General features: G+C 56.8%; 4 protein-coding genes across 5 annotated transcripts in view; 1 reads left to right on the top strand and 3 right to left on the bottom strand.

Annotated features, from left to right (window-relative positions):
• Positions 1-3,211: 3,211 nt before the first annotated feature.
• Positions 3,212-6,850, top strand: PHGDH (phosphoglycerate dehydrogenase). The gene is made up of 12 exons (XM_021545865.3): positions 3,212-3,457; positions 3,707-3,858; positions 4,041-4,106; positions 4,182-4,236; positions 4,312-4,410; positions 4,514-4,646; positions 4,726-4,874; positions 5,097-5,249; positions 5,368-5,500; positions 5,708-5,835; positions 6,030-6,258; positions 6,552-6,850. The coding sequence occupies exons 1-12, from the start codon at positions 3,320-3,322 to the stop codon at positions 6,707-6,709; spliced, it is 1,593 nt and encodes a 530-aa protein (XP_021401540.2). The 5' UTR covers positions 3,212-3,319; the 3' UTR covers positions 6,710-6,850.
• Positions 6,851-7,319: 469 nt separating this feature from the next.
• HMGCS2 (3-hydroxy-3-methylglutaryl-CoA synthase 2) lies at positions 7,320-10,871 on the bottom strand. Of its 2 annotated transcripts, none has more exons than XM_021545864.2 (9): positions 10,649-10,871; positions 9,893-10,332; positions 9,509-9,634; positions 9,075-9,239; positions 8,836-9,004; positions 8,581-8,751; positions 7,955-8,061; positions 7,740-7,865; positions 7,320-7,659 (listed from the first exon to the last, which is right to left on the bottom strand). In XM_021545864.2, exons 1-9 carry the CDS (start codon positions 10,690-10,692, stop codon positions 7,553-7,555), a joined length of 1,455 nt encoding a protein of 484 aa, XP_021401539.1. In that variant the 5' UTR covers positions 10,693-10,871; the 3' UTR covers positions 7,320-7,552. The 2 variants fall into 2 exon arrangements, with proteins under 2 accessions (XP_021401539.1, XP_021401538.1); XM_021545863.2 differs by having other exon boundaries at positions 10,580-10,869.
• Positions 10,872-11,665: 794 nt separating this feature from the next.
• On the bottom strand, positions 11,666-12,691 carry REG4 (regenerating family member 4). Its single transcript, XM_021545979.3, has 5 exons — positions 12,628-12,691; positions 12,412-12,509; positions 12,194-12,331; positions 12,009-12,114; positions 11,666-11,846 (listed from the first exon to the last, which is right to left on the bottom strand). Exons 1-5 carry the CDS (start codon positions 12,689-12,691, stop codon positions 11,773-11,775), a joined length of 480 nt encoding a protein of 159 aa, XP_021401654.2. The 3' UTR covers positions 11,666-11,772.
• A 3,702-nt stretch (positions 12,692-16,393) lies between these two features.
• NOTCH2 (notch receptor 2) overlaps positions 16,394-27,697 on the bottom strand; it is an 83,261-nt gene continuing 71,957 nt past the window's right edge. The window contains exons 28-33 of the mRNA XM_021545971.3: positions 27,051-27,147; positions 26,359-26,527; positions 21,823-22,124; positions 21,338-21,485; positions 20,990-21,087; positions 16,394-20,077 (exon numbers count right to left, since the gene is read on the bottom strand). Of these exons, the coding sequence (XP_021401646.2) occupies positions 18,737-20,077; positions 20,990-21,087; positions 21,338-21,485; positions 21,823-22,124; positions 26,359-26,527; positions 27,051-27,147 (2,155 nt within the window). The 3' untranslated portion in view covers positions 16,394-18,736. The remainder of the gene's footprint in view (positions 20,078-20,989; positions 21,088-21,337; positions 21,486-21,822; positions 22,125-26,358; positions 26,528-27,050; positions 27,148-27,697) is intronic.

Below are 27,697 nucleotides of genomic sequence, written 5' to 3'. Positions count from 1 at the left end.
AGTCATCCAAATATGACATCCCCAATTCCCTTTGCCACCCCAGAGCCCCATGAGTCCCCGGGTACTGTTCCAGTCCCTCAACACCCTCACTTGCTTTCTAAATTTCCATGACTTCCCAGTCCTCCACTGGGACGTTCCTAGAGCCCTTGATCCTCATAAATCCCCTTGAACACCCACCATCCCAACCAAACACCCCCAATCTCCCCCACCCCTTTCCTCTTCTTTGCCATTCCCCATGCAGCTCCAGTAACCCCAGTCCCCTTTGGCAGCCCCAACTCCTTTACCTGCTGGACATCCCAATTCCAGCAGTGCCCCTGACTCCTCCCCTGGCCCCATTCTCTCTGCAGGGACTCTCCCCCTAATTCCCTGTTGCTTGGCCCCATTCTCCTCTGTCCTGCACTGCCACAGCCCTTCAACCAGCTGTCCCCCATGGCCACCCACCTGCCACCAAGCAGAGTCTGCCCTTGTGTGGAATGATGACCAAGGAGCCAGGCGAGGGCCCAGGGCTCCTCTCATACCCTCTGTGTTACCTGTGTGGATGGAGAGTGGCAAGAAAGAAGAAGGAGGTCCTGTTGTGATGGGGTGATTCTGCTTTGGCTCTGACAAATGGATCAAAGTCATATGACCAGAAATTTGGAGGACACAGTGGCCAAAAAAACCGTAACTTTTGTCTGATTAAGGGCCATTTGAATATTAACACACACCCTCTGCATATGCTAATAAGCTTAATACATGTACATGTACTTAGTACATGGTGCCATGTCTGTAGCTTCATACTCTCCACTTAGATTGTGCTCTACATAACAGAGGAGTAAGGATAGAAGTTTGGGCTGGATATAAGGAGGGTAGGAATTTTACCTGATTAGGAGGAAGACCCAAAAATACCTAGGAGACAGAACAGGCTACTTTCCTCTCCCTCCTCCCTAGTGGTGACACCTTCGTGGTAAGTTTCTGCATACAATTGTTATTATCATCACAGGACTTTATTGTTACAGTTAAAATTCTATTGCAGTTGGTGAGTTTATCACCAGCAATTCTGAATCAGTATTTCTGCTGCTCCCATATACTGCTCTATTCATGAATCTGTGATTAAGAAGGTTTTTATGGAATGTGACCAAACCTATGGTGTTGAATTAATAAGCTGCACTATCTGTGAAGCTGCACTCATGGAATTTCCTGCTGAACACGGCCAGACCTATAGTGCCAAATTGGTTATACCCAGAAATTCAGCTCAGCTGTCCCCAGCCCTCTGATCTGTGAAGAGCAGCTGGAACACGGGTGGGTTTCTTTTCTGCCAAATTTCTTATTCTAAACACAACACCTGGTACAAATGGGGTCAGCAGAGGGGTGCTGGGCGCCCCTGTCCTCCGCACTTCATCCCCATTGTGACTCATCAGCCACCACAGCCCCAGTCCCCCGGCACCCATCCCGCTGGCCCTGCTACCTTTGGGTGCCCTCCAGCCTTTGGGTGCCCTCCATCTGGCTCTCCTGGGGACCAGGCACTGGGGGACACGGCACAGCCACCCCGCCAGCACTGCCCGTGTCCCGGCAGGCCCGCGGCGAGGCCCGGGGTGCCGCGGGGCCGTGCCTCCGGCCGCGATCCCCAGGAGAGGGCACCAGCTGGCCGGGAAAAGCCGGCAGATGCGCTGCCGCGGGCAGCGGTGGCTTGGCCACGCGTGTCCTCCGCACAAACGTGCCACGGGCGTGGGAGAGCAGCCACCGAGGCCCAGGGCAAGCCCGGGCGGTGCTCGCACGGGGAGCAGGGCGCCGGGATGGCAGGTCCTGGTGTGTCCTCCGGGCACCTGGAGCAAGGTCCCGATGGCTCGAACAGAGGCTGGCGCCCGGCTGTGCCAAGGGCTGCGGGGCCGCGGGCCGGTCCCAGCCCCAGCAGGTCCCGCAGGACGGGTGTCCCCAGCCCACGCCACGCGGGAGGCGGTGGCGAGGCTGCCCTGTGGCGGTGCCCGGGTCACAGTTCCCTGCCGAGGGGCCTTTCGGGGTCGCTGCAGATTTCACCAGCCGCTGCCCTTGACCGCACCTCTCACCCCGCGCCGGCCGCCCTGGACTTTCCCCGCTCTGGCGTCACGGTTGTTCCCTGGCGCGGCCGCGGGGCAGCAGCGGCGGTGGGCGGTGCCGGGCTGTGCACAGCTCCAGCCTGTACATCGCGCTGGGCTCCCCCACCTCGGCGGCGCTGCCTGTGGCGAGGACAGCCCTCTTATTCTGGCCACCTCCTGTCTGCTAGGGCAGGTCCGCAACTTGGGCTCTGCTTGGTTTAACAGCCCCCAGGGCCATCCAGGTCTCACACAGGGCGCTTTGGTCCAGACCTGCTGCCCGGGTACGCAGAGCCTGCGGACGGGCCCAATCCCATTAGGACCTGGCTTGGCAGCACAGGGTGGGTTCTGCCCACCCCCCATGCGTGGAAAGTGGTGGAAGGCAGGGCCTGCTCCCCATGGGCAGGATCTGGGGTGTGTCTGGTCCAGGTGGCCTGTGAAGATCTGGCCGCATCCCTTGCCATCCTCATGTCCTGTGTCCCGGACCCCTCACCATCGTGTCTCAGGGCCAGCACTTCCCACTGCGAGGTCACTGGACGCAGTCACCTGGCTCTTGCCGCATGGAGGGCGTTTGCTGGGTGGCTCCCATGCACCCCACGGCATTGGGAGCCAGGGGCCAGGGCTGGGCCTGCGTCCCCGGCACCTTATCAGGGGCATTGCTCAACAACAGACACAAAGTCGGGGGTGGGCAGGGGCCGCGACACTGCCTCTCTTTGAGCGTCTGGGGAATCCCCATTCCTGGGCGAGCTGGAGACGGCATGTCTGGGTTCGCCATGGACTGGGCTGCTCCCTGCCAGCGGTACCCCCAGCTTTGTGGGGAGCCACCCGCGCCATCGTGGCTGCCACTGCCGCCCCCCTCCTGCCCTACTGAGCTGTCATATGCGGGACGAAGAAACTGAGGCACGGACGTGGTGCGCAGGCTCGGGACAGGCTGGCCCCGGTTTTCGTGGCTCCCCGACTCACGGGGTCCTGGCAGGGCACCTCCTTCCTTTTCTCTGGGGCTGCTGGGGGGCCCGGCCCAGACCTGGCCCCGCACCTCTCGCCTCCTCCCTCCCTCCCCCCGGGGGCGGGGGGGATGAGGGGGGGCTGGGGCGGGGAGGGGAAGGAGGTGGGATTATGGAGACGGGACCCAATGAGCCCGAAAAACGTGCACCGCTCGCAGCCCTTTTAGCGCGGCGGAGGGGCAGCAGCAGCCTCTCGGCGGCGTGCGGAGGGAGCCGCCACCCCCGTCCCGTCCCGTCCGTCCCCGTCCCGCCGGGCCCGCTCCCGCCATGGCACTGGGCAAGCTGCACAAAGTGCTGATCAGCGAAAGCCTGGACCCCTGCTGCCGGGAGATCCTGCAGGCCGGCGGGCTCCGGGTGACAGAGAAGCCCGGGCTGAGCAAGGAGGAGCTGCTGCGGGAGATCCGGGTGAGGCAGGGCTGCACCCACGCGTGGGTGGGTGGGTGAGCGCATGGGTGGGTGGGCACAGCTGCAGCCCGGCGGTCCCGGGTGGCAGCGGACCCCTTCGACCGGTCCCCGCCTCCCGTCTGATGCAAGAGCCCGGCCGGTTTCGCACGGCAGGTCCCGGACCCCGGCAGCGGCTGTCTCCGTCCCGTCACTCATCCGGGGCCACCGACCCCGATCCTGGTCCCATTCGCGGTGTCTGTCACCCCTTAGGACTGCGATGGGCTCATCGTCCGCTCGGCCACCAAAGTCACGGCCGAGGTTCTGGAGGCGGCAGAGAGGCTGCAGGTGGTGGGCAGAGCCGGCACCGGTGTGGACAATGTGGACGTGGAGGCAGCCACCAGGAAAGGCGTCTTGGTGATGAAGTAAGAGCAGGAGTGTGGGGACATCCGTGCCCGTGTTCCTGGGGAGGCCGGGGAGACTTCAATAGGGTGCCCTCCCCACCCATGGTGCCCCTGGCACCACCTTGTGTGCCTCCGTCCTTATGAGGCACAGATTCCTGTCAGCCCGGGGGACACACACCAGTGACACCACTCTCCATCCCCAGCACACCCACTGGGAACAGCCTCAGCGCCGCCGAGCTCACCTGCGGGATGATCCTGTGCCTGGCCAGGTGAGCACAAGGCAGGATGCAGGCAGGTGTGCCCTACAGCGCCCTGCCCCGCACTGACCACAGCCTCCTTTTCAGGCAGATCCCGCAGGCAGCTGCCTCCATGAAGGAGGGCAAGTGGGACCGTAAGAAGGTAGGAGGCAGTGAAGCACCTCTGGGTGGGGTGTCCGTGTGGGGCGTGCTCACTCACTCTCCCTGTACTCCCCAGTACATGGGCATGGAGCTGAACGGGAAGACGCTGGGCGTGCTGGGGCTGGGACGCATCGGCAGGGAGGTGGCCATTCGTATGCAGGCTTTTGGCATGAAGGTGAGGAGACAGGGCAGGGAGGAGCGATGGGGAGCATAGACCTTCCTGACCTGGCCAGAGCCACTGTGCCAGGCTGTACGAGTGAGCGCCCGCTCTGCCTCAGACCATCGGCTACGATCCCATCATCACCCCTGATGTCTCAGCCACCTTTGGTGTGGAGCAGCTGCCGCTGGAGCAGATCTGGCCCCGCTGCGACTTCATCACGGTGCACACGCCGCTGCTGCCCTCCACCACGGGTATGGAGCGGGCACGGTCACAGGGAGGTTTGGGGGGAGCTGGGGCAGCCCCCTCGTGCTCACAGCCCTCCTTCCGCAGGGCTCCTGAATGACAGCACCTTTGCCAAGTGCCGCCGTGGCGTGCAGGTGGTGAACTGTGCCCGTGGTGGCATCGTGGATGAGGGCGCGCTGCTGCGGGCGCTGCAGTCGGGGCAGTGTGGTGGGGCTGCCCTTGATGTCTTCACACAGGTGAGTGGGGCTGTGGGGACCCCCCGAGCTTGGCTTTCTCTCAGCACTGCCTTAATTTTGCCCAAACCAGGGCAGGGCAGCCTTGCAAACCCTGTGGGGCTGGGACCAGGAGCAGCCCTCAGCTTCTCTCCTTGCAAAGGAGGTGGGGTAAATGCCCCCTGCTCCCTCCGAGCTCCCGGGTAGGTGCTGGAAGCTAATGGCAGGATGGAACTGTGTCTGCAGGAGCCCCCAAAGGACCGTGACCTGGTGAACCATCCCAATGTCATCTCCTGCCCACATCTGGGTGCCAGCACACGGGAGGCACAGAGCCGCTGTGGCAAGGAAATCGCCATGCAGATTGTGGACATGGCCACGGGGAAGGGGCTGACCGGCGTAGTGAGTCCCCTGCCGCACCTGACCTCCTCAGTTACCCCAGCTGTGACCCATGGGTGCACTGGGAGCAATGCTCCATGGGGGATCCTGGCAGGCTCTCACCACTCACTCTCTCCTGCAGGTTAATGGGCAGGCTCTCAGCAAGGCTTTTGCACCCCAGACCAAGCCCTGGATCAACCTGGGCAAGGCCCTGGGCACAGTGCTGTGCACAGCGGGCAAGCAAGTGCAGGGCAGCATGCAGGTCTGCACCCTAGGTGAGCCTGGGTGTGGGACCCCAATGGGCAGGCAGGAGAACAGACAGACAGGAGGGTGGTTAGCAGTGGGATTGGAGTCCTAGAGTGTGCAGGGAAGGATGGATGGATGGATTGGGTGGGTGGAAGGACCAGCCCCAGGCTGGCCACTCCACTGCAGGCCTGACCTCTCTGCTGCTGGCTCATGCACACCTCCTCCCTGCACCCCAGGGACACCCCTGAAGGAGGCTGGGAGCTACCTGACGCCTGCTGTGGCTGCGGGCATGCTGGCTGGAGGGACACAGAAGGAAGTGACCCTGGTTAACGCCACACTGCTGGCCCAGGAGGCTGGGCTGAAGGTGCGTGGACACCCAGGCTCTGCACCCCAGCCTGGTGTGCCTTCCCCACCAAAAAGCATGAGCCTGGAGATAGCCTACCCTGCTGTTAATGCAGCATTGATGCTGGGTGTTCCCTGGAGTGCTTCCGAGGACATCCCTGCCCCGCCCCAGCCGCACGCAGGACCTGGGCACTGAGTGTCCGTGTCTCTCTGCAGGTCACAACCACCCACAGCGATGTGACCCCCGAGCCCGACAGCAGCACCGGCCTGGTGCAGGTGTCCCTGCAGGGCACCCCACACCAGGTGACGGGGACGGTGCAGGGCAGCACCCCGGTCCTGCGGCAGATCAACGGGGCCACCTTCAAGCTGCCAGCCCCTCTGTCTGGCCCTCTCCTTATCTACAGAGCCAAAGCCTCTGACACCAGTGCTCTGGCCACGCTGACCGGTGAGGCCCTGTGTCAGCCCTGAGCTGCAGGGACAGCCTGGGGAACCCCTGCACCCGAGCTAGGGCTGAGCCCCTGCTGCAGCAGATGCTGGATGGATGGATGGATGGATGGATGGATGGATGGATGGATGGGGGGTTTGGGTAGAGGGTTGAGTGATGCTGAGCAAAGGACTTGAGGTGGAAGAAGAAATGGACCTCTGAGTGGGGGGTTGGGGCAAGCAGAGGCTCAGCTCCCTGCTGGGCGATGGGCCAGTGGGCAGCATGTGGTCCCTAATTCCTGTGCTCCTCTCCAGGGCTGCTGAGCAAGGCAGGGGCCCAGCTCCTGTCCTACCACAGCTCCAGCACGGTGGCAGGGGAGCAGTGGAGTGTCGTGGGGCTCTCAGCCCCCCTGTCCAACCTCAGCGAGCTAAAGCCAAGCGTCACAGAAATCTTCCAGCTCCACCTGCCGTAGACCCCAACTGCTGACAAGGACTCTCCCCACGGCCACAGTATCTGGACCCTCCCCCAGCTGGGGAATCATTGCACATGGTCATCCCTGACCCCCACACTAGGTTTGGGGTGGCCCACGTTCAATAAAGGGTCTAGAAGGAGAGAGCATGTGGTGCCTTGTCTGTGTGGTCCTTTGTCCTCAACCCCAAACCCGCTCCCTCCTGCCCCTGCTGCTCCCTGGCCCTGCTGCTGTTTGCTGAAGGGTGCAAAGGTTCCTGTGCTGCTGAGGTCCTGTCTGGCCACAGTCCCACAACAGGACATGGACCAGAGAGCAGCACTGCAAGGGGCACGAGAACCCCCATGAGCCATCGTGTTGCCTGTGCCCTCCTGCCCACAGGTTTTACCATGAGGATATTTCAATTTAATGACATCATGGGGAAAATGCCATCTTGCCCCAGTAAACTGGCAACTGGAGGCTGAGGCTTACTTGAGTCCCCCAGACTGTCAGGGCCTACTCCCATGTCTAGCAGGGCAAGTGGCAATGGAATAAATCCCATAAGCAGCTGTGATCCAGATTGGTAGTTGTTAACTGGGAGGGACCTGGGGCTGGAGGAGACCGTTCAAGACCAGGAGCCAGAGCCGGGCTGCTGCCCCCTCCCATTTATTCCCCTGCACTGCCCAGGTGTTTGCAGAAGACGCTGCCATCTCCAACAGCTCTGGGGCCTGAGCCACTGCTGGCCATTCCCCACCCGTACAAAGGAAACTTTCCCACACAGGCCAGCCCCGGATGTGGGGAATGAACAGGGATGACAGCAGGAAAGAGAACATCCCCCTCCCCAGGGCTCACCACTCTGGTGATCCCACTCTAGATGGGCTTCCTGGCATATTCGCGGCGGTACTTGGAATCCACCCGGGTCAGGTACCAGGTTCCGGGGAAGAGATCCGCCTGGGAGCCGTGGGGAGCGTGGTCGGCTGCGGGGAGAGGGCAGTGATGCTCCGGGGTGCTGTGGGGTCCCAAGAGGGGAGGCTCAGTTCCCCCCAGCCCCACTCACCCAAGTGATGGGTTTCCTCCCGTCGCTTCATGATCTCGGCGAAGTCCTGTGGGGCCACGCGCTTGCGGGCGTCCAGGCGAGCGGGCAGGTCAGCCAGGCTGGAGACCAGCTTGTCCAGGGGTGAGCCTGGCAAGGGGCACCCCACACGTGAGAGGGCAGCACTGACAGCCCCGCGCTGCCCTCCCTTCCCAGTCCCTCTCTCCCCTGGGGCCCACCTGGGGCCGCATCCTGCGAGACGCGGAAGGAGAACATGCTGGCAGCCAGCCCCGAGCCGTAGGAGAAGGCACCGATCCGGGAGCCGGCCAGGTCCCGCGCTGAGCACCTGAAGAGAGAGGTGAGGGGGTTACAGGACATTTGGGCTGAGGGGGGATGGGGATGCAGGGCTGTGGGGGCAGTGTAGGGGGCTGCCGCCTTTGTAGGCAGGCAGAGCCTTGGGGCCATATTTCTGAGGGAGCGTAGCCCTGGAGTGCAGTGGTGCCAGGGAGCCCCAGGACAAGGCTTTTGTTCCTCTCAGAGCCTGTCTGTTCCCATGACTCCTTTCCCATGGGGTCACTCATTCTACTGGGCATGACAACAAGGGTTTTCATCCTCCTGGTGATGAGAGAAGGGCTTTATGTACTGGCCCAACTCCAGCAAGCTGGGATGAAAAGTCTGGCAGGGAGATGGTCTGGAGCAGGATGCATCCACACTGAGGGTTGTGTGCAATGAAATGATCAGGTCCTGTTGAGGCACAGGGAGATGAGGACTGGGAGATGAGTTCTGCCCCTCTATACAGCCAAGGGAGTGCCCTCCCCAAAATTAGCTCTTCCCTCTCCCCAAGTCAGTGTTTTGGGGGACTCACTGGGACAGGAGGGAGGCCAGGCAGCCATACATGGATGGTGTGTACATGTTGCCATTGCGGGAAGAGAGGAGCAGGGAGGGCTTGGTCTTCTGGTTGAAGATGTCCTGGCTGGCTGCCTGGAATGCCTTCTCCACCTCCTTGCTGGTGTAGGTGTCCTCCAGCTTCACACCGCTGCCCAGAGAGAGACCAGCTGGAACCCCAGACCAGCACATCCGTGGCTGGGCTGCGGGATGAGGACACAGCACAAGCACCCACCGGAAGGACTGCAGCCCCTTGTAGAGACCGGAGGCTGTGTCGGGGTTGGGGGAGGCCAAGAAGTCATTCAGCAGCAGCCGTCCCACCGACTTCTGCACCAGCTTGCAGAAGGGCGAGTGGAAGATGATGTACTTGAAGTCATCGAGGGTGAAGGGCCTCTGGATGCCAGCTGGGAGGCAACACGGGGCCATCAGTATCCAAGGGGCTGCGCTGGGCACCTCAGAGGTGCTGCCACTCACCCTGCTGCCACTGGGCCTGCGCCTTCCGTCGGTACACGGCGTAGCAGCGGTCCAGTGCCCGCAGGTAGCACTGGATGGAGAGCTGCCCGTCCACCACCGGGTATTCAGAGGACAGATTCGGCTTGTAGAAGTCATAGGCGTGCTCCATGTGGGTCCCACGCAGGCCTGGGGGCACAGGGAGAGCCAGCTGTCAGACGGCACTGGGAGGTCCCACCCGGTGGCAAACACCCAGGGGTGCTGCCTGCCGTGCCACCCTTGGAATCCAGCAGCCTCCCTGAGCCCTCCACAGTGCCCACAGGGATGTGGCTATCCAGCATGCTGGAGTAGCCAGCAGGGTCTGGCTGAGCAGCTCTGCCCAGGGCTGGGGCATGGATGCATGGCCCCCAGGGACAGCACCCATCAGTTCGCCACCCCCAGGGCCTCACGGCACCGACCTCTCTCCAGCACCAGCGGGGCGTTGGGTCCCACCAGCATGGCGATGGCACCGGCACCGCCCGTGGGCCGCGCGTTCCCCGTGGCGTAGACAGCGATGTCCCCACACACCACCACGGCGTAGCGACCTGGGGGAGGACAGAGGCAGTGGCAGGGCCACCAATGGGTGGAAGCCTCCATCCCACGGCCCTCGTGTGTTCCCATCTCCATGCTGCCAGGTGTTGCACCAAAATGGGCAAGAACCAGGGGTGACAGAGAGGAGGCACAATGGCTCCCTTTGCAGTTGGAGCATCTTTGGGTTTCAGGCCACCTCCTGCCTCCTTCCCCTGTCCCAGCAGCACCCACCCATTATCCAGCCCCACAGCATGGTCCCTGCCTGTACTCACCATCCCAGGCACTGGACTCCACCCAGGCGGCTGCGTTGAAGAGCGAGGCCGTGCCCCCGTAGCAGGCATTGGTGGTGTCGATGCCCTCCACATCAGTGTTGCCAGAGTCATGGAAAAGTTGCATGAGGACGGTCTTGACGGCCTTGGATTTGTCGATGACTGTCTCGGTGCCCACCTCCAGGCGGCCGATGGCATCCCAGGAGAGGCGCCCGCGCTCCACCAGCCGCTGCACCACGGTCAGGCACAGGGAGTTGATGTCCTCGTGGGCGGCACAGAAGCCCATCTGCTTCTGGCCCAGGCCCCGTGTGTACTTGCCCGCCTCCACACCATCAAACCGCTCCAGCTCCTCCTGATCCACATACTGGGCAGGGAAGTACACCTCCAGGGCCAGGATGCCCACGTCCTTGGGCCAGGTGCCAGTCCCAGCAGCACTGGAGAGGCTGTGGGACAGAGCGAGCGGCAACAATCCCATGGCAGCCTTGGGCACAGAGGGTGGCCCCGTGGAGATGCCACCAGCGAGCAGCCCAGGCTGGGAGCACCCCAAATCCCTGGTAGCTCCTTGTGCCTGGCAGTGCTGCAGGGAGGAGGGAGAGGCTCCCCTTCCCCAGCAAGGTTTCAGAGCTCAGCCAGCTCCCCAGCCCTACCCTGGTTATGTCTCCAGCCCCCCCGGTCCATGTGGGTGCTCACCATGCCCTCTGCCAAGCCGCGGGGTGCTGGGCGCCCCGGGGTGCCCGCTCCGGCCCCGGCAGTGCCCACCTCGCGCCCCAGCAGCGCGCGGCGCGCCCAACCAAGCGCAGCATCTTCACCCCGGCCACTGTGCGGACGAAGGGACGGCCGGCCGGACAGACGGACAGCGGGATGGGCCTTGCGTAGTGCTTTTATAAACTGCGTGGGCAGCTCGGCACAGCCCTCCCGGCCTTTATCAGCCTGCCGGACCCTGGCGCTCAAAGGTCACGGAGCGCCAGCCAACACAGCAGGGGAAGAGCGGCTTCGGAGGGGGGAGCTTGCGAGGTGTCTTCGTCTTGTGTGCCCCAAAACCCGGGCAGACGGAGCCGGAGCCGGGGCTGAGCAGCGGGACGGGCTGTCCCGCAGCCCCGGCAGCTCCGGGGCCAGGCTCGCCGGCACGGCCGCGGTCACCGCGCGGCTGCCCGGGCCCGGGCGGGGCGCAGGGCCGGCAGCAGCCGCGCTGCCGGGCGCAGTCCGCGCCTGACATGTGCCGCAGCTCCGGGGGGTGAGAACCCCATGGGCTGGGTGGGGGCAGAGACATCTTCAAAGCAGCAGAGCAAACAGCCACGTGATGTTTGTGGCTTAACAGATAACAGTGACACTAAAGGGACCTTTGGTCCCGGTGCTGCTGTCAGCATGGCCATGGGTCTGTGTTGCAGCCCGCGGATCCCTGTGGCTCTGTCTGCACCTGGGGGACCAGCTGTCCCCAGTCCTGCACACCCACCCGCGGCAGATCCCGTCCCCACCCACACCTGTGTCCCAGGTCTCCGTGTCTGCACTCTGGGGACACTCCTGTCCCCCCGCCTGCTCCCCAGGGACGCCTGTGGTGTTTGGCACCCGAGGGCTGGTATGAGCAAACCCAAGTGCTCAGCCAGGAGAGCGACAGTCCCCGCAGTTCCTGGGGAGTCATCCCCAAACAGCTCTGCCCGCACCGGCAGCACAGGGGCCTTTGGAAGCCGGGAAGCTCGGGGAGACGAGGCAGAGCCTGTATCTCTCACGGACCAGCCCAAGGCTTTGTACCAGCACCAAGCTCACACAGCACTTGCAGGCTTCTTCTTTTATAAGATGTATTTATAGGAGTTGCGGGGAGAGACGCGGAGGTGGCACGGGAGGAACGCCGCCGGCGCGGGGTCCCCCACGGGCCAGGGCCGTGCTCAGTGCAAGGGGTAGAACTTGCAGATGTAGTGATGCTTCCCGGAGCAGTCGGCATCGGACCACGCGGAGAAGCCTGCGGGAGAGACAGGCAAGGGGCTGGCGGGGGCACGGCGAGGACGGGCACCAGCTGTGCCCACCGCAACCCTGCAAGGGGACGGGACCTGCAGGAGGACGGAGGCAGGGCAGTGCCGGCCGAGCCCGGGCGCGGGAGGTGGTGCGGGGAGCGGGCACTCACCGCTCTGATGGGTCAGCACGGCGCAGCTCCCCCCGTGGGCACCGTTCCCAGGCATCTCGCTGGTGGCACTGTAGTCCGTCCCACTCGCCCACTGCCAGGCCTGGCTCTGTGCAGGGCGAGGGGGGTTCAGAGGCATGGCCCTGCTGTCCCCCAGCCCCCCATCACCCCTGCTGTCCACACCTCACCTCTTTACTCTTTCGGAGTCCAATCCAGACGGGCTGCACACGCTGGTAGTAGGAGATGGTTCTCTGCAGGGTGGCTGCCTCGCGGGCATCCTCCACCCAGGCCAGGTGGGCGCCTTTCTGGACGTCCTGGCACCAACTCTGCAGGGAGAGGTGTCAGTGCCAGGGCGCCTCAGGGAGACGAGGGGTCTCTGTTCCCCTGTATACCTCTGTGGGCTTACCTCAGCCTCGTCCCAGGTCCGGGGCACGGGGAAATAGTTGAAGCAGCTGAGCTTGTAGTAGGACCAGCCATCGGGGCAGTAGTTTATGAACCTGCCGTCTGTTTGGGGAGAGCGGTGGGCAGGCATGAGGACAGGCGGCATCACTGCCTGGAGAAGAGCGTGGCTCCCTCCTGGCCCAGCTACAAAAGCAGTTGCCCTCCGAGCCGTGGCACTCACCGACTGGCCGCAGGAGCCCCACGCAGCCCAGCAGCAGGAGGGCGAGTCTGGCTGATGCCGCCATCCTCCTTGCTTCCTATAAAGGTTCGGGAGGGTCACACAAGGTCCCTTGGGGACAGAGGAAGTCCCTACTATCTGTGCCCAGAAAGTGCAAGCCTGCCCGGCTGTGGGCTGAGCCTGGCCCCTCTGAGCCGCCTGGAGGAGGTGACAGGCTGTGGCTCCCTGTCTGCCCCCCGGCACAGGTCACTGCCCCAGGCCTGCACCCCGTGCCACAGGCATGGCTTGGAGTCTCCAGCCCACACTGGCAGCAGATTGTCCTGGCCTCACCAGTCCCAGACTCGGCAGGAGGCATTCGGGAGAGCCAAGCTGCTCTCTGGGGACACAGGTCGGAGGACCCCAGCGAGGCAATGGCACAGGTGGGGCTGCAGGCACTGCGTGCACGGCGGCGTTTTCACACCCCGAGCTCGTAGCGCTGCCCAGGCTGGGGAGGCAAATCCGCCACATCAGCGCAGTTCCCTTTTATCTGGGCTAATCCCTGGGCACTGGAGCCGATTTGCAAATTCAGCTCATCTTCCCATCAAAGAAGCAGCGACAGAAGTCAATGCAGGGCTGAAAAATGCAGCATCACAGCCTGCCCCATCCAGCGAGGGCAGAGCTCAGCCCCGGGGCTGCCGAGGAGAGGGACCAGCTCCTGTTTGCCCGTGGGCCAGCTCTGAGCATCCCGAGGCCCCAGCTGCTTTGTTAGAGTCCTCTTCCTCACCTGTTGTCTGGAGATGGTGAGAAATAGTGGCTGGTCGCGGTCACCGGGACAGAAGAGGAGAGGAGCTGCCCTTTATAGCCTGGTGCTCACCAGCATCTGTTTGCCCTCCTCAGGTGATTCTCACCATAAAAGTCTTACTGCTGACCCCCCTCCACCCCCCTCACTTTGCTGGAAAATTGCCCTGATCTTCAGTTTGCATGTCTCCATAAACAGACAGGAAGAACCTGTCCTAGTTGGTCAATAAACCCCCTGCAATCATCATTAATTGCTCCCGTGATACAGATATAATCTTCCAATCCAGAGCAGCCTGGCACCTGGCAAGGATGCCCGCTGGGCCAGCCCTGGATTGCCCGGGGGTTGGCGCGGGTGAGCCCCGGGGGTGAGTCCCCGATCCCGGCCAGGACATCCCTGCGACCAGCGGCCGGGCCATGGGTCCGACCCGCCTGGCACTGCCCCTGTCCCCAGCCAAGGGATGGACCCGGCTGTGCCATGCGTCACCACACACCGCCCTTGTTTGAACTGCCGGTGATGTCTGCGAGCAGGATGCGGGACGCCGGGATGTGCAAACAGCCTGCAGCCGGGGGCTGGCGATGCCGCCAGATAGCGGGGAGGATGCCCGGCCCTGGGGCCCGGCCGTGACACAAGCCTTCGTCACTCTGTCCCTCCGGGAGGAAGGGGCAGCTCCCGCAGCAGCAGCCCCCCTCTGCCCCTGCCCCAGGCGGCTCCCTGCAGCCCCAGCCCGGGGAGGTTGCTGCCACAGGGCTGAGCTCCCAGTCCCAGCAGCTGGAGCCCTTTGGCAAGGTCTGGCACAGCCTTCTCTGCCATGGTCCTTGCTCCTCGCCCCTCTGCACCTGGGGAGGCAGCTGGAGTTCTCCACGCTCCTGCTGCCACCACGCTGCTCTGCAGCGTCACTTCACTGGCTCCTGATGGACCAGAGCAGCTTTGAAAGATCATCCTGCTTCCACCAGCTCTGGCCTATGCCTGGCTCTCCCTCCCCAAAACTCTTGGTGGAGGCTGGTGGGAAGGAGGGGAGCGGCCCTTGAGGGCCTGGTGCTCGCCAGCATTAGTGTGACCCCGGAGGCAGCTACCTGCAGAGGATCCAGCTACCTGCAGAGGATCCAGCTACCTGCAGAGGATCCCAGCTTCCCCCCACATGGAGAGCTTGCTGTTAGGCTCAAGCCATGGGATCTGCCATGGGCTCTCTGCAGCAGCATTTGCTGAAACGTGCAGCCGGTGAACGCTGCTACACCCACAGGGAGCAGCTCGCTGCCGGCGTGCAGAGGCAGGTCTGGCTTCTGCCCTGGGCAGGGAGGAGGATCAGACCTCTCTCCTTCACCCACACGGTGGGACAGAGCTGCTGCTGCTTGCTAGGCATCCTCTGGGATCCAAGGGGTGAAACCTCCTCGTGTTCAAACACAGCTGCTGCCTCCTATCAGTTCTGAAAGAAACAACCTGCCAGACATCAGCTGATCAATGGCAAAACCCTGCAAACATAGCAACTCCCCAGAAAACAGGACTCCACCCTTGATTTGTGAAAAAAGAATGAAAAAGCTCCCCCAAAGAACCTGAGGCTCCTCCAGTACTCCTCTGTTAGATAAGGAATGGAGCAGCTCCCTGCCTGGATGGTTCAGTTTGGATACAACACAGCAAGTTTCCACAAGCCCCTGGCCATCCCAGGCTGGGGAGGAGCAGCCCCGAGGAGACACAGCTTCAAGTCTCAGCCTGAGCACCAGTGAGCTCCATGCTGCTGTGCCCGGGGCTCAACAGAGCTTACTAAACTTTGGCACAGATGTGCAAGCTGTGGGAGAACATGGGTGAATGCTTCCCGGAGGTTTGGACTCACCCAGCTGGCTCTACCAGGAGATAAAGGAGCTGCACTGTTTGAATATTAAACCCTTAAAATACCCCCAGCAACTTTACCCCCAGCTCAGCATCGTAATTCAGCTACTGGCTCCATCTGAGTCCACAGCAAGAGCTGGAGAACAGCCAGGTGAGCACCGGTGGAGCCCAAGGCTTCAGTGGCACCTCTGTGCTCCAAACACAGCTCAGCAGCTGCTGACAGCTTGTTTTCTGATTGCCCAAGTCAAACTCTTCAAGCCTGAGACCAGCCCAGAGGAGTGGTGGTTCCCTGTTTCAGAGGCTGGAGAATCACACATCTTCTTAGTCTGGAGAAATGGAGGCTCAGGGGGGACTCTGTGACTCTCTACAACAACCTGAAGGGAGGCAGTAGACAGGTGGGGGTTGGTCTCTTCTCCCAGGTAAGAAGCAACAGGATGAGATGAAATTCAAATTGCACCAGGGGAGGTTTAGATAGGACACGAGGGAAAATTTTGTCAATGAAAGGGCAGTTAGGCATTGGATCAAGGCTGCTCAGAAGGATGTGGAATCACCATCCCTGGAATGTTACAAAAACATCTGTATGTGCCATTTGGGGACGTGGTTAAGGGATGAACACAGCAGTGCCAGGTTAAAGGTTGGACTCGATGATTTTAGGGGGCTGTTCCAACCTTAAGGATTCCATGCATCAACTGCTAAGACAAAGCCAGGGAGGCAGCCCCAGCTCCAGGGTGGATGAGGGTCCTCTTCCCTAGTGGAAGGACAGGAAACAGCCAAGGGAAGCAAGCAGGACCTGAGAGTGATTCCTCAGCCCCACTGCGCACTGCCTGGCCCACACTCACTCACCACCTGCCTAAAAGCCTTCCCTGGCTCCCCCAGGCAAGCAAGAGCTCTCACCCAAAGTGCCCAGGAAAGGACCCACCCCAGTCCCTCCCCATCCTTCCCAGTATGCCCAGCTGCTTGCCTGCTGGTTTCTGCCCCCTTCTCAGCTAACAAAGAGATCCAAAATCCATCTGCTACACCCACACCAGGCTTCTTCCAGCTCCCTGGGTGGAGCTAAGAGGTGGGGTTCACGTGGTGCTGAGACAGAGCACCCCTGATTCATTTATAAGCCAGTGGCTGTGTCACAGGCAGCCAGGAAAACAAAATGAAAACAGCAGCACACAGACACTGGGCACATACTTTTTATTCTGGGGATAAAAATTGCTTATACATTTGGCAGCAACTATTTTCATAAAAGACTTTTATAAAAAATGTAAAAATAAGCAAATATTTTCCATTATTAATATAGGAAAATGCGCTTGTGAATGGTTACTCTACAACTTACGAGATAAAATACCACCTTAAGGAGATATTATCTTTACAAGTAGTTAAAAAAAAAAGAAAAGAAAGGCAGAGGGCCATCGTATTAACAAGCCAGGCACGGAACTGGCTTCATTCCACAGAAAACACTCATCTTGTAAAAGGTAGCCACATATATAGAAAGGCACTTGGTTATTTGGAGCTAATGAGCAAAAGCCCTTTGTTTCTTGAGCATCCATGTAGCAACACTTCATTATCTGCAGTGAAACATGTACCTGGACAGAGCCCAGACCCCCCGGAGGTCTGAGTCAGCTACAGCTGAGCTCCCGCGGCCGCGCTGCAGCGAGCGTGCCGGGGAACGCCGTGTGCGCCGTGAAAAGCACCAACTTCACACAGAACTAAAAACTTCAGCCCAAAGTGACAGCCCCGGGAACCAGCTCCTCCTGAGGCCCTGCCTTCATGTACCATTGAGTGGAATTGGGAAAAAAAAAAAAAAAAAAAAAAGAAAAGCAACTTTGACTCTTGATTAGAATGGACAGGAACAGCAGAGACAATACTGTACACGGTAGGGTGTTGGACGGCCTGCTCGCAGGGGAGCGGCCTTCAGTCCTTTGGCAGCAGCCGGCACCCCGAGCTCTTTGGAAGACGTGTCTGCAGCACTCCCCTGGAGAGGCAGGAGCAAACCATCCCCACAGGTGTTCACTTGGGCTGCTGGAGGTCTGGAGCCCTTGGCAGAAGCGCTGCTCTTGCGGACAAAGCAGAAGGAGCGGCTGTTTGCCTAAGGTCATGACAGCTGGCTTCCACAGCTCCAAAACTATCGGGGCAGCCGCACCGCGAGCGGCCGCACTGTCCCACAGAGCGCGCGGCCACCTCGGCTGGGAGGTCCCACTCAGGCTGGAGCTGAGAGCAGGGGACAGCCCCAAACCTGTGCACCAAGCCGCAGGAGGCAATGGTTTCTGAGCTGTTTGGTCTGCTGCCACAGCCCAGCTCCTGGCACGCCGCCCGTGCTGCTGGAGGCCGGCTGGGCAGGCAGTGCTGCGGCCTCCGTGCGCTGGGGGGGAAGACGAGGCAGCTCTGACTTGGTGCTGCAGCAAAAGGGACACTCTTCAAAGGGCTGGATGTCGTTCCTGACGCAGAAGGACACACACCGCAAACATGTAACCACTTTTGACACTTACTGATAACACCATAAAGAGGCAGCATATGGTATCTGGAGGACAGGACACACAGCCACCCTTGGATGGAGGGGAAGGGACTACTGTGCAAGAACGCTGGGAGCTCGTGTTACCAGGTTTTGAAACTCCTGCTCATCCCAAAAGGCCTGTATCAGTTGCAGTGCATCTCTTCTGGCATGGGAGCCCATGGAGGCAGTCACGGACACTCCTGGCAGGATAGGGGCACGGGGAGGGTAGTGTGTCAAAATGGTCAGGGGTGTCTCGGGGAAGAGATGGGTCCACGGGTCACCGTGGTTGGAAGACCAGGTCAGACCAGCATTTTCGGGAAGGGAAAATAACAAAACAACCAACCTAAAAAGACTATATGCATATATAATCTCATAATACCTGGGGAGCAGGCAGTGAGAACACTAAGAGGTGTTAGTGGGTCTCTACAAGGCAAAGACTCCCAAAGAGGAAAGGGTGAAGCTGCGTGACAGGAGAAGTCACTTGACCTGCAGGTGTTTTGGGAGGTCCAGCTCGCTTGCTGAGCAAGAGTGGACAAGGGAAGGAGCAGGGCTAGGAACGTGGGTGCAGCTCTGAGCTGTGTCAAGACAAGGCAACTTGAACTCGAGGAGAACTAGTAGAAGGTGCTTCAGAGAGAGGTTACGTGGGTAACAGGAGGAGTAACAAAATAAGGATACAAAGCTGGTTTTGGCTAAATTTCTGGAGAAATGACAAAATATATTAAGCTGAAGAGCTGTCTCCCCAAAGCAACGGTGGAACGTGTTTAAAAGCAGACTGGAGAATCCAGTAGAGACAGCAGTCATGTCCAGTTGGTCAGAAGTGACCCAGCTGGTCTTCTCCATCACCAGCTTCTACAGTTCTCCATTTAGCATGAAAGCATACAAGTCTACAGCGACCACAGTCCCTCCAACGAAAGAACATCCCGGGCTCATTAAGACTCTTGGATACTAAAATGGTTCTTCATTTCCATCCTGGAAGACCTTCATGAGTTCTGGAGTCCGCTTTAGTCGGGCTGCACTGTGGGCAGCCTTCAGGCGTACACCTGCATGTTGTTCCGCTGCTGCTCCGTCATGTGGGCGGCTGCTGGCCCGCGCTGGTTGTTACTGGGACTGGCTGCCACGTCAGACCAGTCAGAGGCAGAGTGTGGGGAAGAGCTCGACCACTGGTCCGGAGATTCGGGCGACGGAGTCAGGTACGGGTGCTCCCCTTGTAAGTGCCGGTTGTGGCTAGGAGTCCGTTCTGTGGCCGAGGAGTAGCAGCTGTGCTGGGAGGGAGGCGTGGGGTACTTCCCCATCGAGCTCTGGAACTGGTGGTAGGCCGGGAGGACCGTCTGAGCCACCTGGCCGTCCTGCTGAGGGATGGCAGCCATGGAGAACGAGGCGCTGGGCAGCTGGGCTAGATCTGGGATCTGGTACATGGAGCTAAGAGGGCCAGCCATGTTCTGAGCGCAGTTTGACTGGGCCTGCTGCGGCAGTGCTTGCTGGCTTATGCTGCCCTTGGGAACCAGCTGGAAGGTCATGATGGGGGGCAAAGACTCCCTGGACACCCCCAGGTGCTTCGCATCTGCTTGAACCAAGCCACTCTGCTGAGAAACGCTGGGGTGGGAATGCATCACCTGGGGCACCATGCCAAACATCTCGTTGTACTGGGACTCATTCACCTCCATGCGGTTCATCCACTCGCTGGAGACGTTGCCTGGCCGCAGCCTGCCCAGCCCGCTGTTGGGAGGGGTGGTTCTGTGCTGCGAGAGCAGCTGGCTGACGGATGGGAGCACCGTGCTGGACCCACGGCCCAGGGGCTGCATCTCGTGGAGGTTGGAGAAGGACATGGTGTGCGCAGCCTGCACCGACGGAGCCGTCAGCAGCGAGCTGGGCGAAGAGTGCAGCACCCCAGGTGATGGCATCACAGGAGAAGAGGTTGGTTCAGATACAAAAGCATGGGGAGACTCCAGGGAATCCACCGGTGACAGGGTCACGGAGCTCTCTGAAAATTGCCCTTTGCCCTCACTGAGGGACTTCTTCCTTCTCCTCTTTGCATCTTTGGTGAGGCTGGTGGGCATGCCTTTGGCATTCGGTTTTCGTGACTTCTTGCTTAGTGACGCGTGTTTCAGGTTGAGGAAAGACCTGTTGGGGCCGCAGATGACCGGGGAGAGGGCAGAGTTCAGCATGGCCCCGGGGTGCCCGGCAGGGCTGTGGGCCACATTGTACTCATTGAGGAGCTGCACGATGTCGTGGTGCATCCGGTCCTGGGCCACGTCCCGGGGCAGCCGGTCCATGTGGTCCGTGATATCTCGGTTGGCAAAATGATCCAGCAAGATTTTTGCTGCTTCAAAGCTGCCTTCCCGAGCAGCAAGGAAGAGTGGAGTCTCCTCCTGGAAACACAGAGAGTAAATATTTTAGCAGCTTCGGTGTAGGCGGACTGACTTACAACTCATAATCCCTTATGGTGTGGCAGACTGGCAAGCACTGTATAATGCAGTGTCACATTAACAGTCTCCAAGAGCCACCCACCCTGAGAGCTGCCTACTAAAAAAGGCAGATTACAGATAATTTCATACACAGCAGCAGAGCGCAGGCTGAATTTTCCCACCAGGAAGGGCACTATTCTGTCCTAGATCCTTGGAGGAACCATGAAAGCACCTGGTGCCTTTCTCCTATTGCCTCCTATGAGGGAAAGGCACAAAAGCCTAAAACAGCTCAGTAAGGAACTACAGCTTGTTGGTAGCTCTAAAAATCCACTGAGTCATACATAATAATCCAAAAAAAGATGCTTTAGGCAGAGGAGATAAATCAACGACTAAGACACAGCAAAAACTAACAGTGAAGCTACAGAACATCTGCACAGTGCTGACAGTCTGTCAAACAGAGGGGCTTGTCCCCCATCTCCACCCTGCACTGAGATCCCTGGAAATGTCACAGGACACCACTGCTGCTGTGCCATCAGGTATTTTTCTGTCTGCTAACTGGAATCCAGCTGTTTGACAGCAGCAGCACTTCACCTGCTGCTCTCACACACCATTGACTGTGTCTTGCATTCCTTCCCTGCAAGGAAAGCAGTACAGCACTGATACCCAGCACTTGGCCAAACAGGGAAGAGAACTGCTCTCCCGTATCAGAAACCCTGTAAGACACTCAGCACTTGGGGAGAGCTCCAGTCACAGTCTGGGTTTGGAAGACCTGCACTGAGCACCCAGTTAAGAAAATCTGAATTTAGTTCATTAGCAATAGTGAGGAGATGCTTTGAGATAGGAAGCACAGGCTTGCTGAGCACTGTCACACTGTACCTTGTTATCCTGCATGTCTCTGTTGGCTCCATTTTTCAGCAGTACTAGTGTTGCTTCCACATTGTTAACAGCAGCAGCCCAGTGAAGAGCAGATTTACCTGCAGGGAAACACAACAATGTCAGTAACAAACCAAGGAGCTATTTTACTTCTCCTCCAGAATTGTTTAAGCAAACCACTGTGCAGCAGCCTGTAGTTTATTACCACTAGAGGACTTTGCAGGAGAGCCCGGTGTGTGATTTAGCTACAGAATTCATGAGGAGCTTCCACTTTGGGAGAGCAGAACCCACCCCTCCCTGCTCACACAATGGCAAATATTTGCTCAGCCTGGCACATGGTGTTCACATTACCGTGGTCATCCACGGCGTTCACATCAGCCTGGCAATTAATGAGCTCGGCCACCATCCCTTCCACAGCCAGACGTGCAGCCAGAATTAACGGGGTCGTCCCATCATTCATCCGAGCATCCAAGTCTGTCACTCTGTTACGGATCAGGATCTGGACAACAGGGGAAGATGGATTATTTTCAATGCCACTACAGACCAAAACCGAGGATCTGGCAGAATCTCAAGAGAAATTTTTCAATGACAAAGCAGCCTGAGCACTGAAATGCAAGGACTCAGAAAGCAGGTGACGGGGACAAACAGACCAAATAAATACATGCCAGATGATTCATGCATGCCGAGTTCTTCAAGCTGTGAATACCCGAGGAAACTGGATGTAAAATAGCTCTGCCTCACCACCACACTGTGGAAAGCACGAGAGCAGGGCTGTGAGTGAACAGAGCTCAGCTTGGACAGGCTCGTATAAACCCAGAGCTCTCCAGTGGCCATACCTGGAAGACCCCCTGGGCGTCGGCAGCCACGGCTGCGTGCAGAGGGGTCCGTCCCATGTTGTCCCGAGCATTGGCATCCGCCCCGGCGTCCAGGAGCCGCTTGGCAGCGTCGGCTCTGGAGTATCGGGCTGCCAGGTGCAGAGCCATCTCCCCGGTGCGGTCTGTCTGTGCCTGCAGGTTGGCCCCCTGGTAGATCAGATCCGTGATGATGTTTGCTGAGGAGTCTTCCCCATCCTCGTCATCCTCGCTGATGTCGGAGCCGCCGGCACGCAGAGATGCCAACATCAGAGGAGTGCAGCCATCTGCAGAGGGGGAGATGGGGATACAGTAAAACCTGGAAAAGGCATGGAAACCTTCCTACAACCCTTCCCCCCACAAGCTACAGACAATCCCTCCAGTTGCTTTAACTCAGACCTCTTCTTAAAGCCCCACAGTTAGGAAGCTGTCTTCCTTCCAAGCATGAGTAACCTACTGCAAACCCAACAGAACTTTGGCTGTTCCTCTAAAGACTAAGATCATCATAAAACAAAAAAAACTTTGCTGCTGAAGTATAAAACTTCCACAGAAAGTAAAGGCTAGCTGAGAGAAGCAAAGGCTAGAAAAATCAAAGTAACTAGACCACGCAGTATGACTGTTCACACGGATGTTCTAATCACATCCCTGGGGAAAAGAAACAGCTGAAGGAAAAATTATTTAACAACTAGCCACTGATTATTGGTGTCATAGGTGATGTTTGCTTCAGATATTAACCTAAAGTGAAATGCAGACAAAAGCCTTCAAATCTATAGCATGGTTATCACGAGAAGGATCCTGAAGTTGTGACAGTCGAGCACTCAACGCTGACAAATGTCCCAGGATGAATACTCTCACACGGTCTGAGTACTTTGGGAGATACTGGTCTTACTCTTCTCAAGCTTCCAGTGATGGGATGTCCACAAAGGCTAGAGTCACCCTCATCCATCCAGGATCCCTGCATTGTCAGTGGAAGGAGAAAGGCTCCTACAAACCTCTAATTTAACTTAGTTCCCTCTGATGAATCGCCCTCTCTGCCAATCAGAGAGGACAGTGCAGGAAGACCACCTCATGCTGCTGATTCTTCACCCTTATTATACCCTCCTTGATGTAGGATAATTAAGATTTAAAACATCTCCATATATTTTCAGCGAAGCATAAAATTGATGGGTGCTTCAGTTCCAGCAGGCTCTGAACGTTACGTGACATTTCCTAAAACCCCAAAACTGCAGCTATAGACAGTGATGCTTCCTTGCTGATTTTACTGCTTTCCTGCACATCCTTCAGAGGCACCCGGAAAGCAAGAGGGACTGAGATGGCAGAAGGGAACCTCACTCTACTAATCGCTATTTCTGCTGGAGCCCACCAGCAGAAATACAAGACAATTTTTTTGGCAAGTACCTGATGGTCCTGTGGGCAAGCAGGGGACAAACAACAAGCTTCTCTACTTGCACAGCTCTCTGTCACAGAGCACAAAGCCCCACTGGGGTTCTGTGCACATAAACAAGGCGAAACCTCCTACTGGAAGGAACACACACAGCTCTAATGCCCTGCTCCCATTCCCAGCTTCTGATCACTGAGTCTTCCTGGCTCTCTGCTTTAGGACAGTCCCAAAACTTTCTAGAAATCTAGGGTTCCAGCAGGGGCACTGGAGGAGCAGGCTCTGCAGCCTGCATGCTCCTCCTAGTGGCTCGCCACCAGAGGAACCACAGCCTCCCTTCCACCCCGCTCCTCTTCCAGGATTTGGACGGAGAGCAACAAAGAGTTAATGTACAGGCACAGGTTCAGTTCCAAGATCCAGCTCTGTCTGCAGACCCTCTCTGCTGCTCTCCAAAGCTATAGCTCCCTTTGTGCTTCTCCCTCCCACTGCTGGCTCTGCTCCCTTGTCCCAAATGAACACTCCTCAGTATTCCAGTCAGGCTGTGGTCTCCTCCGTACTGCCACAACACAAAGAGCAGAGTGACAGAGCACAGAAAGGAGCTTTCCTTTCCTCCAGCACCACAGCTCTGGGAAAAACCACTCGCAGGATAGGTCTGGCTTGCTCAATCACTGCAGTTATCCTGGATCTTCATGCCTAAATTCTCCACAGGGACAGCACAGCATTAAATCCCTGGAATAATTAACTGCCACCCTCCACAGAGTTTCTCAGGTACGTGCAGCTCTTTTCAGAGCCTTGCAAGTTGGCCACACATGGCTGGTTTTATGAGGCTAGCAAAAGCACATCCAGCTAGACAGTCAAAATTAAGTGCTTGATGGACTACTAGAGGAAAAAAAAGCTGTGGACACAATGTCTTTTTTCCTCCTTCCAGCTTGTTCTCTCAAAGAGCTGGAAAAGAACCCAAAAGCATCCAGCTGGAGGCAGACGCCCAGCATGGAAAATTCCAGTCTAAACCACTGAAGTTTCAGTAACTGAAAAAAAAGAGGGGCATATAATAGAGACAGTTCATCAATTTTAATTATAGGTGGTGTTACCAGTTATGCCTGTAATTGCATTACCCTGGTTACAAACTCACAATAACTCCAGTGAAAAGAATGTCCTCACTGCTCTGGGGGACACAGCAAAATAATAGCGTGGGGAGACAAAGGTGGTGGCAGCATTTTATAAAACCTCTTTGGTTTGCTGTCTTTCAGTAAAACAGTTCCTGAGTACATGTAAAATGCAGAGTGAGGTAGTAAAGTCAGGAGTTCACCAGACAGGTACTCCGGAAGGTCGGCACAAAGTACTGAAAACAGGGATATAAGGAACCCACAGGAAAAATCTCTAGGCAATTCTTCTGGAGGACACTAGAGATCTTAGACCCCCCCTAAATTTGAGAGACTGCAGAAGGTGGTGGATTAAAAGAGGGAACAAACCCTTGGTACACCGAGATGTTTCACCCCTCTGAAGAAGAGATCTCTGCTGTTCAACCTGCACCTGCAGCCAGGATCTAACTCTCCCAGCTTCAGGTGGCTCCAGCCCAGACACCTGCACTCAAATCAGCCAGCCTGAACACCCTTCCTAATTAATTAGGGGCAGTAAAGAATTACTGGGCTGTGAACCATCCAGTTTTCAGACTTCCTGGGACAGAGAGGAACTACCTCTCAGAAGGGCCCATTTTTTCCATCTGCCTGAAAAAGTGAGGGTGGCCAGGGCAGAGAAACAGCCACACTAACTGTGAGGAATCCCACCCCTCCTTGCTAACCCATTATTCCAATATCTCTCAGACTTTTAAAATTATTTCTGCCCCTGACAGCTGCTTGCTGTCTCTATGTGATGCCACATAGAGAAATAACTTAGAGCAGCTTGCTGCAAGCTTCACAATTGTATCTAGATGGCAGGAAAACAACTCACAGGTCAGTATAATTTCATTGCTGTTGTTGGACAAAGCTTTGGGTGAACATGAAAATAAGCAGTCTGGAGTCCTAAGAACATTACTGCCTGCACTTGGAAAGCTTTTACCCTGCCACACAACTAGAAGTTTCAATAGGGGAAATAAAGAAAAGCTTAAATTTGGCAGAAACCAATGGTTTATGTTCTCACACTCATTACACAAAAATCTCTCCTTCCCTTTGCATTTAGGAGAGCTAATGGGTCAATGATCTGAAAAGACAATAGAAAGGAACTGAGAGAATGGGTCCAGTCATCCTTAAATTGCATGGAAATATTCCCACAAAACGCAGTAGAAAAAGGAATTGCAGCAATATTATCAGCATCACCTCTCTGCATATGAGCAAGAGCCATGTCTGCAGCTCTTCCAACCAGAATAAAGTTCTTGGTCAACTGTCTCCTCTCAGAGACCAGTTATTACCAGACGACCCACCCAGCCCCTTACCAGCTTTTACAGCTTTAGTACTAGACTCATAAAAAGCAGGAGAGGGTTCCCAGGGCACCTAGTCATTTGAGACTGAGAGAGAGCAAACCTGCCTGCATGTTAAAGAAACCTTCAAAGTCCACAGTTCTGCTATAAATTCAATTACTTGATCATCATAAGCTGAAGATATAAATCAGAGAATTTAAAAAAAAAATCATGAACAGTCTTGCTGCCTCGTTGCTCTGTTCAGGACAGACACTTCACACACTGCTTATGAGGATACACTGTCTGCCAAAAAGTCATCTTATTCAGGAAAAGGCCATCCTTGCTTCCTCAACTGGTAACAGACACCTCAGTTATAAAATCTGCTAAGTTGGTTCTTAGAAAAGTCTGGCATAGATATCTGCAGTGAACCAACTGGAGAAACTGTTGGTTATTTCCAGCACAATTAAGCATTCAAAATTGCTGACAATATCACTTAGGCACATACTGCTAGAAATGAGATTCTACAGGTGCTTGCTAATTGAACTTTTCATCCTGGCTCCATGATATTCCATTTGCTACAGACCATGGTTTAACCTTTCCAGCTTTTCTCTTCAGGAGCATACACTGTGCTTTCCTTGAGCGCCATAAAATTCCTGCTGGTGTTCCTGCATACTCCATTTAATTTATAACATGAGCAACCCCAGGCGACAGAGGAGGCTGGTAGGACACAGAGACACAGAGTACTGACCTGGCCCTCTGACGTTGACATCCAGAACATCCACTTCTTGATCTGCCTGGGGGGGTGTGAGGGCCAGGGAGGTGCTGCCACAGACATCTGCTGCCTCCAGGTGCTGCTGGGTCCACTGGCGCTGGTCAATCTGCTCATCTCCTTCTGGCAGCAAGGCCTGGTCCTCAGCCTGAGCACAGCACACAAGCAGCTGCTTCAAAACACCCATCAAGTGGCCAAAGACACTCGAAGTTCTTGGGGTGTTTTAGTTTTGGTGGGGCTTCTCAGGGTTTGGGTGGGGATTTTTGTTGCATTTTGTTGTTTGTTTGGTTTTTGGTTTTTTTTTGTTTGTTTGCTCTCTTATTGTTTATAGGGGGCTTGTTTTCTTTCAAGTTAATGGTGGTCTCCATTTACTTCTGCTTGGCATTCTCAGCTTTCATATTCTCACCATACATTGTCAGGCCTGAACTGCAAGGCATGACATTAACCTTCTTGTCCCTTTTGCTGCTGAAGGGAGGGGACACTGAAACAGAAGGTAATGACTTTCTCCACCAGCCTGTGGTGGCAGTGTTAACCTGAGGACTTGCTCTTCAGATACTATTAATAATATATAACCAATCCCTAGGCCAAGGGAGCTTTGAGCAAGGGAAGGTAATGCAGATGCTTGTCTCACCAACAGTTTCAGATGGTATTTAAGTCTTGGAGCTCCTTACCTTAGCTCTCTTTGGCTGAGGTCCACCATCACCTGCCCAGTGCTCAGTTGTCCCAGGGTCGGCCAGGTTACCCTCTGGTATCTGGACTGACAGATTTCTGACAAACAAGGAGAAGATATCACTTTGCAGCCTGAGCAGGTGCTACTGCTGCTATTTACACTACTCAGCAAAGACTAAAAAAGGGGTGCTTGTAAGTTTGGTAGCTTGCAAACACAGGAACCAAGAAATCACAAATTTCAGGTAGTCAGTAGTGGCATCAAATGCACCTAGAACTGCAAAGTTGTTTAATTCAGTGGAAAGCCAAAACTGCATAAAACTTTTGAAACTTTCCATTACTTATGAGTCACATTTTTGATGCACTGAGCTAGAGATATTAGAAGTTTGTTGTCATCTATCAACCTAAAAATGTCTTGCCTATTCCATGAGAAAATTAAGCAAACAGTGCCTGGCTGCTGATCTATACTGCTCAGTGATAGAAAGCCAAACAAAACCAGGAGATCAGATTCCTTGCTGGCATTTTATACATTACAGTTAATTAAGATTCTTCTGTCCAAACCAGATGTTTTTGAACTATAGGAATAGCCTAAGAAGTTCTAGTTTAAAAGGAAGCTTTCTCTAAGGAGTTAAGTGCCTTTGATGAAATATAT

Source organism: Lonchura striata, chromosome 9 (genome assembly GCF_046129695.1).
Source record: "Lonchura striata isolate bLonStr1 chromosome 9, bLonStr1.mat, whole genome shotgun sequence".
In the NCBI taxonomy this organism is placed as follows: Eukaryota; Metazoa; Chordata; class Aves; order Passeriformes; family Estrildidae; genus Lonchura; species Lonchura striata.
This window is presented reverse-complemented; position numbering and strand designations above follow the sequence as displayed.